At 35.8% G+C, this 12,201-nt stretch overlaps 1 protein-coding gene and 1 long non-coding RNA gene across 2 annotated transcripts; one reads left to right on the top strand and one right to left on the bottom strand.

Annotated features, from left to right (window-relative positions):
* The first annotated feature begins 1,579 nt into the window (after window positions 1-1,579).
* LOC108253702 (ankyrin-2-like) lies at window positions 1,580-2,715 on the top strand. The gene is made up of 2 exons (XM_017448152.1): window positions 1,580-1,583; window positions 2,324-2,715. Exons 1-2 carry the CDS (start codon window positions 1,580-1,582, stop codon window positions 2,713-2,715), a joined length of 396 nt encoding a protein of 131 aa, XP_017303641.1.
* Window positions 2,716-10,491: 7,776 nt separating this feature from the next.
* On the bottom strand, window positions 10,492-12,182 carry LOC113471595. The gene is made up of 2 exons (XR_003394229.1): window positions 11,837-12,182; window positions 10,492-10,888 (listed from the first exon to the last, which is right to left on the bottom strand). It is a non-coding gene; the product is annotated as an uncharacterized LOC113471595 (long non-coding RNA).
* Window positions 12,183-12,201: the final 19 nt, after the last annotated feature.

Genomic DNA, 12,201 nt, shown 5'->3' with positions numbered 1-12,201 from the left:
CAATAAAAGTTTTTCTAAAATTATTAAATAAATAAATCTAAATTAAAATCGTAAAAAAAATATTGATTTGAAAATTTGGTCCCGAATAAATTTCGATTATGCATGCACAGTGCACAGAAGTGCACACGGAAAAATAAATAAATAATACATGTAGAAAGAAAAGACAAGATAATCTAAGATATGTAGAAAAAGATTTCAGCATTTGAAGCAATATATTGATCGTACAGGGTTACTTTGGTACGTTGGGGCTTATCTGGTGAGCTACATGCTTTTGGATTCGGAGGTACTTTCAAACTGTTTCTCAGTAGCCAAGGTCAACTTAGGAGTTCCTCTCGATAATAGCACGGGACACAATGAGCCTCTGGATTTGGGCGGTACCTTCGTAGATCTGATAGATTTTGGCATCTCTCATCAATTTCTCTACAGGGTAGTCGCTGTTGAATCCGTTGCCTCCAAACACCTAGAGGGAAAAAGATTAGGAGAGAATTGAGACTAGAGTGATGGTTGGGAAAGGGCGATGATAAAGAAGATTGTTTTCATTTTTAACACGATAAAAACCACGATGAGCCTCTGGATTTGGGCGGTACCTTCGTAGATCTGATAGATTTTGGCATCTCTCATCAATTTCTCTACAGGGTAGTCGCTGTTGAATCCGTTGCCTCCAAACACCTAGAGGGAAAAAGATTAGGAGAGAATTGAGACTAGAGTGATGGTTGGGAGAGGGCGATGATAAAGAAGATTGTTTTCATTTTTAACACGATAAAAACAAAATGAAGTTGTAATTCATACCATAATAAACAAAAAAGTCGGCGTGAAGGACCAGAGCTGAAGCGTCCTAATGAAAGACCTATTTTTCTCCATAGCACCTCATAAGGTGTGTCAACCACATCAATTCTCATAGGAAGAAAATAGATACCTACTATGGCCTTTGAAATTTCAACCTCGAACTACAAACTTCAAACTGTAGAATCAAGCAAGCAAGCTCTCTGTTTGTTAAACCCATGACATTAGTTTCTGCATTAGCTGATCCTACCGATTGTTTACCACTGTAATAGCGTTTTGCTAAGTGTGGAGCATTTGCTGATAATTTTAGCACAAACAAGTGTAGTAGTAATGCATTTACTATTAATGTAACTACATACATAGTTTACTAGATTAGATTTGCATGAAGTTTACTCTCACCCGGGCATTACCTTCATATTCAAAAGGAAACTTTAACATTGTTATGATTTCAAATTTGTGAGGTCTCACCGAATTTCCTTTTGCCGGTACGAAACCAAACGGTATTGTATCAATATCGGCTTGTGAACGGAACGGTTCAAAACCAAATTTTACCATTCATCTCATTACATTCATTACCGTCTCTGTTGGACATTAATAAAGTACATAGAGTTAGTTTTCCCCACCCACCAAAGTTTTTCCAAGCAACCTGTAACCTGTGCTATCACACAGGAGTGTGAGATGGAGCAGAGGGGTGGGCAGGCAGGAGGGGGGAATGGGTAAAGGGTGGACAATAAGAAAGTGTTGGGTGGGGGAAAGGAATGGTAAGGGTGGGCAGGGAGAGTGGGGGTGGGAAGAAATGGGTAAGGGGGGAACAATAAAAAATAGTTGGGTGGGCAGGCATACCTCATGGGAAGGGGTAGGGGGGGGGGTGCAATAAGAGAGTTGGGTGGAGGGAGGGAATAGTTAGAGGGGACAAGAGGGAAAAGAAATCTGATACTTTGAGTGTTTACATTGGCAAGCAAATCATTAGGTAACGTAGATAATTTCCAGATTAGAAGCTAAAGTGCTAAAGTTCACCTTAGATTAGAGTCAAAACAGACAGGTATGAAAAGGTAATGTTTACCTAGGAGCCTATGCAACAGTCTTTTTTAAATCGGACCTATGAACTTAATATGAAGGAGGGAACACAATATTATAATATGACGATTTGTTATTTAGGAAATCCTGGAATTGGGAAATTTGGCACATTCACCAATAATGCTGAAGCAGGGAAACATTGCACATCCACTAATACGAGTAATGCTGAAACTGGGAAACTTATCATATCCACCAATAGTGCTAAAACAGGGAAAGTGTGTGTCAACTGAAAAGATTAGGTAATGCTGAAATTGGGAAATTTAGCATGCTACGAATAACTTCATTAAGCGTTACCAACCACCAATAATGCTGAAAATCGAAAGGTTTGCACATTCATCAATACTGCTGAAACTGGGAAATTTCGCACATCCACCAATAATGCTGAAACTGGGAAACAATGTACATCCACTAATAATTCTGAAACTGGAAAAGCGTGTGTTAACTGAAAAGATTAGGTAATGAGGTAATGTTGAAATTGGGAAATTTTGCACATCCACCAATAATGCTAAAACTGAGAAACATTGCACATCCACCAATAATGCTAAAACTGAGAAACATTGCACATCTACCAATAATGCTAAAACTGAGAAACAATGCACATCCACCAATAATGCTAAAACTGAGAAACATTGCACATCTACCAATAATGCTAAAACTGAGAAACATTGCACATCCACCAATAATGCTAAAACTGAGAAACATTGCACATCCACCAATAATGCTAAAACTGAGAAACATTGCACATCCACCAATAATGCTAAAACTGAGAAACATTGCACATCCACCAATAATGCTAAAACTGAGAAACATTGCACATCCACCAATAATGCACATTGGACGCAAGGAAAACATTAGACAGCATTTACTTCCAACATCAAGCATCAAGTAATGTGCATACGTACGTAAATGGGGATATATGAACATGCAAAGGTATAAATACCTAAAGCAACATAAATAAGATACTTAATTTATGGCTCTCCAATTTTGAATAGTCTAAAAAGGAAGCGCAAACGGCAGTTGATTTAGCTAGAGTCAAGGCAGGATACTGCGTGGAATAAATAAGATACTTAATAAAATTTATGGCTCTCCAATTTTGAATAGTCTAAAAAGGAAGCGCAAACGGCAGTTGATTTAGCTAGAGTCAAGGCAGGATACTGCGTGGGAACATTTGTAAGCATACTCCATACTATCATACGAGTGTCTAGTTATGTAATCCGCTGAAGTGACAACTATCCGCATTAATTATGACGATGAAAATTTCCCATTGGTAATTATTCACACGTCATCATGCAGATCAGTAGACAAGAAAAGAGCGTGTGTCAATACGAATGTCAATGTTACGTAATGAAAATCGGCATGTGCCGATCGCGAATGGTGATCCAAAACTGTTGTGTGAGTTGGGCCCACAAAAAAAAAAAAAAAAAAAAAAAAAAACTACCCACCTAAGTGGCAACTTTTTTCAACAATTTGTGTATTACGTATGCGACCACCTCTACCTAATTTACTGGTAGGTTGAACTTTTCAAGGTTATCATATGTTATGTTTTAGATTGATTATGAACGTGAACAACTACAAAGTATCAAAATTATTAGATAAGTGTACGTAAGTAGGTAGTAGTAGGTACCCACCTATGTGGCAACTTTTTTCAACAATTTGTGTATTACGTATGCGACCACCTCTACCTAATTTACTGGTAGGTTGAACTTTTCAAGGTTATCATAATCAAGCATTAGTATCCTTACAGGTAATTTGGATACTACTAAGTAATCAAGTTTAGAGCTATTAGGTACGCAGCGCAGCTCCTAAAACTGGGGGCGATATTTCGTCCACTTTATTTAGGAGGGGTTAGTAATGGAAAAAAAGAGATTACATACTTTTCTTCTTAATTACCTACGTTTATACATTCTTGAGTATATCCTAAACGTATGTATCTAAAAAATATTAGGCAGTAGGTGTGTACACTGTACAGAGAAGAATTTGATCTTGGGAAGTAGGAAAAATTTCAATTACATATTATTGTATTTTATTATTATTATTATTATTTATCACTGACCATCGCGCATTGTCGGGTCGTTATAAGTTAGTTGGTTGCTACAAATGCTACATACTCGGAACCTAATATTTTCCTTTTTCGTCCTCTTACCTACTGCCCAAGTTTGTGACCTTAGTAACTACATATTAAAATAACACCTACCTACCTACCAACCAACCTATATTATATATTATTATATTTTATCTTTTCTTCGTATTATGTTTACCATTGTCAACAACCATGTTCCATAGCTCAACCTAAAAATAGATAACTTAGGTAACCTGGAAAACCTTTAGGCATGGTTCTGATATCTTACACGTTTTCTTCTGGTCGATTTGAACTAAATAATTTTGCCTGTTCTCAAAATAGGCCTACCCACTTCAAATTAAGTAATTAAAGTGAACTCAACTAATAGGTAAAAATAGTCTAATTACGGCTGTTTTCCAGATAGAATGGGCGTTGCTAATTACTCAAACCTCTTGGGTTTCTTTAAAATGTTATGTTATATTATATAAACGGGAAAGAAATATGACCGATGAAGGAGACTGAGGAAAACTGGATTGATAAAATGAAGAAATCAAAGAATGATGAATGAAATCGATGAAAATGACATTCACCATCAGAGATCATCCAATGAAGAAAGTTATGTTAGTAAAAAGATTGTAAATAATCTATTGAAGACTCAGTAACTTTGTGAAGCTCCATATCATCATGAGGGAGGAATGTCATCTTTATCTACATACTTCACATACTGATAAAGTTACCATCCCTCCCTCAATGTTAGAAAGATCATGCGTCTACTGTCGGAAAAAGACAGTCTGTCCGAAGACATATTTAGTTATTTAGCGACCGCAGTTTACTTTGCACACGAAATTTGAACCGAAGTCTTCTAAAATAGAGAATGTGCGGGAGCAACATCTTGCGGTAGCATTGAAAGGTGCACGGATGTGATATTCAGGAACGGTGTTGAGGGTTAGGATATCGCGGGTTCGAATCTTTGAACGACATGAATGGCATCGTATACCCCTAGAATCTGGAAAGGTGTTGCCTAAGTCAAAAGCAATGATTTTATAGAGTGCAGCAAAATACAGCATCTACACATTCTCGTATTCCAATCTAAGTATGTAGCTATGTAAGTTAAGGTACTTAAACATTGATAATACCTATTCTTATTACTCATATCGTACTCTTTCAAACTCGAGAAGATTTTATCAATCAAAATGGTCGGGCGAAACATCCCATTTCTCATCGCTGATTACCATGGCTTCAATGAATAGATATTCTTTAAATTTGGGGAAAAATCAGTAAGCAAGTATGGGCGTTCCCATACATATACGTATTCATATTCAATTATTCACCCTCTAGTCACCTATTCTAAATCAGACCCTGGTGTCAACATTGTGAACCAGGTGAATCGGGTCTCAGGAGGCCAGATCAGAAGTCGACGGAGACGAGAATAGAATGTCGTAGAAATTCGTCGACATCATTGTGTATGTTGTCTATCTGAAACATTTAGAGCAGAGAGCGAGTCGAAACGTGAATCAAATAGAACATCACACACAGAAATATGTACACTGTACATATGAGACAAACAAATTTGTACCTAATAAAAACAAAACCACAGGCAAATTTAGGATAAAGATGAAACTTCGTTAATCGAACTTTAGGGGAAATTCCTTTTCAGCTTTAGTGGGGGGAAAAACTGGAAAAGTCTTCCTAATTCTTCATTTGACCTATGACCTATCAGTCTTTGATAAATTAAAACACCCCAATCTGACTACCTTAAAAAAATAAATAAATAAAACATAAACAGTAGATACCTATAAAAAACCAGATAACTAAAAGCTGTAAAACAGTAAAAATTAATTGAATTCCTCTTGACCTTAGAAAAAAGAAAAATCAAAATATCCAGATACATAAATTAATTAAAGATAATAGATAACGAATTTGTTGCTTTATATGTAAAATAAAAGAAAGACACTTAGCTTTAAGAAATGTATAAGCACTTTACGTAGAAAATTTATAAAAATTCCAAAAACTCATTTAAAAATAAAAATTCGAACGAAAAAGTCGAATATCTAAAGCAAGAAACTTGGATGTTGGTTACCCTACTCCCAAAGGACTACTGACAAACACCTCTACTGAACTAACAGAAGTAATAGATAACGAAATGCCAACTTTTATAACAAGGTGTTCTGGATAAGGGATATCATCCTGTGACATAACAGATGGTCAGGTGCTAAATAGGAACAAGTGGGAAGAGATTACATAACTGAGAAAACATACACCTACCTAGATAAGATTCGTAAAGTATGTAGATCCGTGTGTAAAGGTATTTTGAAGAAGTAGAGTGTGTAACAAAGAAAAGAAAGAAGAAAAAAAAAAAAAAAAAAAAAAAAAAAAAAAAAAAAAAAAAAATGCCAACTGTTATAACAAGGTGTTCTGGATAAGGGATATCATCCTGTGACATAACAGATGGTCAGGTACTAAATAGGAAGAAGTTGGAAGAGATTACATAACTGAGAAACATACACCTACCTAGATAAGATTAGTAAAGTATGTAGATCCGTGTGAAAAGGTATTTTGAAGAAGTAGAGTGTGTAACAAAGAAAAGAGAAGAAAATGAAAAGAAAAAAAACGGATCTTTTTTACTTAGTTCCTGTGTCTTCCATTAACTTCAAGAATAGACCAAAATGTGGAAGCTGGAGAGATGGGCAATATGATTTCCTGCAAGCTCCCAACAACCTATTTAACTGTTACTAATAATATCTACTATTTTTTTTTTTAGCGAGATAATTTATGCACGTGACGTGATTCCCTAGCGATAATACCGCGATGACCCTGACTAGTAAACACTTGGCACATGGGGGCTTTACGTAACCATTCACCAAATTTATAACCTGCTCTGTGTCTGCTCATTCTACTTACTCCGTGACTCATGACTTATCTCTGGTTACACGGTCTGCATCTCTTGTTTCCACTTTGCCTATGACTGTTTCTGTTCCCGAGAACTTGAGTTTGAACCTTGATCGTTCTAGGGTTCTAGCGACGCTCAACTAGTCTCAGCCTTCTAGGTTGTCCTACTACTCCTACTATTATTTGAGATTCATTTGTCCCGGGAAAGTGTCTAAGAAATCTTACGTTACACTGTTTTCGAGTTGATACATGAGACTTATTGGGATTTTAAGAATTTGTTTTGTCTTTGCTAGTTTGGGTCACGATTTGGCACATTGACTAGCACCTGAGAACACGCATCAATAACTTTGACATGGTGCATAATTTCAAATCTCAAATGTATCACTCATATCTTGGGTATTACTTACGTCTCAGATGGCATCAGACAATTGAAGCTCCTCCCATTAATCCGACTGATGACATAACTGAGAGTACTCAATACACAGACCTTGAGATCCTAATCACCGGAGCCACGTGGCTTTCGGTACACCTTCTGCATGAAATGAATGATAATATGCCGACTTACATGCACGATTGCACATACATATTGTTATGTTTTAGATTGATTATGAACGTGAACAACTACAAAGTACCTATCAAAATTATTAGATAAGTGTACGTAAGTAGGTAGTAGTAGGTACCCACCTATGTGGCAACTTTTTTCAACAATTTGTGTATTACGTATGCGACCACCTCTACCTAATTTACTGGTAGCTTGAACTTTTCAAGGTTATCATAATCAAGCATTAGTATCCTTACAGGTAATTTGGATACTACTAAGTAATCAAGTTTAGAGCTATTAGGTATGGTTTGGTAGCATAAGTGATTAGGAGAGGTACCTATGTTTGAACGTACTCTGTTGGAATATCTGTCTAAAAGCGTTTTGCTAAGTGTGGAGCATTTGCTGATAATTTTAGCACAAACAAGTGTAGTAGTAATGCATTTACTATTAATGTAACTACATACAAACGTACTCTGTTGGAATATCGGTCTAATAGCGTTTTGCTAAGTGTGGAGCATTTGCTGATAATTTTAGCACAAACAAGTGTAGTAGTAATGCATTTACTATTAATGTAACTACATAAACCTATATTATATATTATTATTTTATCTTTTCTTCGTATTATGTTTACCATTGTCAACAACCATGTTCCATAGCTCAACCTAAAAATAGATAACTTAGGTAACCTGGCTAATCAAGAGATCGACTGTGGGGACGATAGAGCTGTCTCTAATAGTTATGTAACTCGACCAGACAATTAACATTTTCTAGGGGTAAAATCCAGAGGTGACCATAATTAGGACATGGGTATTTTTAATAGCCAATTAGGACATACCTAGGCTAGGTAATTTTCAAAGCAAAATACTCTCCTATAATACCGACCTATGTACCTATGATGGAAATTAGAAATTATGTATAGAAATAGGCTCCTAGTCTAGGTAATTTTCAAAGCAAAATACTCTCCTATAATACCGACCTATGTACCTATGATGGAAATTAGAAATTATGTATAGATGTACCTAGTCTAGGTAATTTTCAAAGCAAAATACTCTCCTATAATACCGACCTATGTACCTATGATGGAAATTAGAAATTATGTATAGGAGTAGGCTTGTTCTATTGGTAGTGCCCTGGCTTTTCATACCGAAAGTCCCGGGTTCGATTTTGCCTAGATAAATTTTGGATGGAATATGGAATATTTATATTTTGTTACAAAGTTTATAGAGCTTCAATGTACGAGTACATATTCCAAGTAAATAGTGGCTATTCAGACAATATTCTATATACTTTTAGGTAAGCAGGTACATACCTACATAACGAGATGAGTTAAGCTATTGTCTTTATAAGCTACACACTCGTAAGTACATAGATTTATATAACTATTTACATGCAAGTAAGAATCACATCTATTGCACATACCTATGTATTTGACCAGAGGTCAAACACTTCTCGTTATGTAAGACTCAGTTGGGGAACTTTGGGTCAATTCGACTCCCTAATGCCCGGGCCGAGAATTTGATGTAGTTCATCGAATCTAAGTAATCTAATTGGTTTATTTTAAACTTTGGATTAAGATTTCTAACCAATCAGATTTTTTTTCGAGGCGCTAGAGTTACGCGCTAGTCATTCGCGCAACCAATCAAATTGCTAAACCTAATGGGAATAACTTTGATCTCGAAAAATGGCACCGTGCGTTATGCTGACAGAATTTGCTTGACAAACGGAGAACCAGAAGACATCTATGTTTGGTTATCATTACTCTTTGCACGTGAAAAAAGGCAAACCTTAACTGCCAAGGACATGTTATTAATTATCAGAAATCATTTAGGATAATTTGATTTAAATAAGAATTACAACTCATTAGCCAAACCCCCATCGCTTTTATTTACGTTTCACCCAGGCCCGAGTTCTCTTAAAAGATTGCATTTACAAACTTAAACATTGTGAACTTAAATCTATTTAGATTACATAATTCTCTCGTCCCGTTATTAGCTCTATTTCTACAATATTCTACATAATGTGTCTTACAATATTCTACATAGTGTCTACTTGATTGAAAATAGGGGATTATGAGTTACATAATGGTTCAATCTGATTCTAGTCACTTCTACACATTTTCCTTCTAATGACATTCAGCAGTCAACCAAGTCCAACTAGGGTTACATCATCTTGCTGTTTATAATGAAAGCTCCACTAGCAGTCCTGTTATATAAAATCACATTTTTGAAAAGGTTCTGAGCCGGGCGTGAATCGGCCCCGCGCTAGGTCGCGACCTAGCGCTTAAAGTGGGCTTGTATTATTCATACACAAAAAGCCCACTCAGAGGCTTAGGTCACTTAGGTGTAAAGGCAAACAGTCCTAGAGGATTTGTTAAGCTTCTACGAATCCACGATATAATTTCAAAGGGCTAACTCACCAAATTATCTGAGAAAAGGTTTTATGTGAATATGATACGATGCTATGCTACATAACATTCCCCTGTAATGGTCAAGGCCAAAATTCATTCGGTTGGTCAATTCAAAGCCATGAGAAACAGGGTGGGGGGGAGGGAGCAATAAGGAAAAAAAACGATGCCAAATCATTCGAACTCTGTTATGTAACCATCGAAATAAATGTGGAACCATGAATCTTTCGATTTGTTTTGGCTTCATTTGAGCGTGAGATACTCAGGTGCCCGAAATAGCCCGAGAAAGAAGGGGACTTTCAGTATCTTTGAAAACATGAAATCTATGCGATGCTGAAAAATTGGCGCCTATGGGGTTGTATTGTACGAAACTACCTAACCTAAGTACCTGCATACATACAACACAAGAGTACATGATTTGGACAGCATTATGTAGAAAAGAAAGAACGATGAATAAGGCAATTCTTCTTGTTGATGGTTCTTTTCTGCTTAATTCTGTCCAATTGCCAAATATGCATTGCCAATATTTAGCAAATTATGGGCGCGAGAAACGGTAATATTTAGGAAAATATATGTAAGTAAATCTTCTTGTTGATGGTTCTTTTCTGCTTAATGCTGTCCAATTGCCAAATATGCATTGCCAATATTTAGCAAATTATGGGCGCGAGAAACGGTAATATTTAGGAAAATATATGTAAGTAAATAGAAAATAGCTACAAACAGACAAAACAAATAGTATTTTTCTCGTAAAATATGGAAGAACATAATTTTGAGCGTATATTTTTCATCTTAAAAATTCATAAATAATTGACAGACGTAACTAAAAAAAAAAGAAAACAATAATTCTTAGCTAATAAAATACTTGTAGGTAGTCTGTTATTGAAATTAAAAACCATTTATATTGATTAGGTATTTTATTTCTAAATTTACCTCTTTATAATTGACCATTTGCATAATGGCATAGTGCAAATTATTACGTACGGTCTTTACATCAAAACAATAATCTAGTATACAAAGTCCAAGGTACGCATACCTAGTAAATATTCCTCTCCGCAAAATTTGTACTTAATGTTAATAACTAACTGTTTGTCTAGTGTTTTGGGGTGCGGTTTCCCTAGGTAACTTATCAGCAAACCTGACATGCGTACAAAGTATAAAAAACAACTCTCTATCCTTTATGTATAGGGAGTTAGGATTTCACTCACTAACTGAGTAGTCCACTGCAAAGAGAAGTTCATTTTCATAACTCACTCTTACACATCTCTCATTTACAGCCTGTTCCCATAGCTTGACGAAAATAAATTAAGGAGTGCGGTAGCACTCCACCCCGCCAAGTCAAGAATGTTTGACCGTTTGATTATACATTTTACTACTTAACGCGAAGTAAGATTGACTTGAAGAGAGGCAAAATTTACATAATCTTACCAGTTAGCGACTCCTCCGTTGGTAATCCACATCTTCTGACCGTTAAGGATCCACTCATCTCCTTTCTTGACGGCTTTGGTTTTGACTCCATTCACGTCAGACCCTGCCCCTGGCTCTGTGACACAGTATGCCTGCAATCAACAATCAAATTTCTAATCAAATAGGTACTAGTATTGCTTTGCTATACTTTAGTAATAGAAAGTGAAAAATTAGAGTTTTCTCACTTTACCATCAAACAATTAAGGACGAACACTTCATGAAATCAATTTTTATGTGGGGAAAATCCCTACACAGCCGTTGCATTTTCTTTTTAAATAGCATCCATTCTGATTTTTTGATAATTGGGAGCCAAAGTACAAAAATCATTCAGTTATACAACCAAGTCTCGTGCAGAAAAAACGAATGTACCAAAGTTCAAAAAACAGTTTCATACCTACATGACCTTTTATAACAGGCCAAGCATACAGCTACTATTGATCTGCTGTACCTAGTGACCTAATCAGTAACGACCTTTGAATACCTAGAGATTAAAAATTCCATTGCTAGTCTGATGAGCCTCTGATCGTATACCTCTCCGCAAAATTTGTACTAATGTTAATAACTAACTGTTTGTCTAGTGTTTTGGGGTGCGGTTTCCCTAGGTAACTTATCAGCAAACCTGACATGCGTACAAAGTACTAGCTAGCCTAACTTTTCCCTCCAATCTTGGTATTCTGAAGACAACAAGTTTGTGGGGTACCTAAGTATATAAAAAATAAATCTCATACATTAAAACTTATATCTAAACACAATATCTTACTCATCTCCTGCCCTGGTAAATAAAAATCTCCTTTAGTTAACCACCACCAAAAAATTCGTACAATAAAAAACGACAGAACACACATTTACCATCAGTCTTTAGTTACCATAATTGTAGGCCAATCCACCATAAAACAATAAAAGTTTTTCAAAAATTATTAAATAAATAAATCTAAATTAAAATCGTAAAAAAAATATTAATTTGAAGAATAGTTTTTATTTTTG

This window comes from Diaphorina citri, unplaced genomic scaffold (assembly GCF_000475195.1).
Source record: "Diaphorina citri unplaced genomic scaffold, Diaci psyllid genome assembly version 1.1 scaffold2660, whole genome shotgun sequence".
NCBI classification, from domain to species: Eukaryota; Metazoa; Arthropoda; class Insecta; order Hemiptera; family Psyllidae; genus Diaphorina; species Diaphorina citri.
Note: the sequence above shows the minus strand (reverse complement) of the source record. Positions and strands in the feature narration are given on the sequence as shown.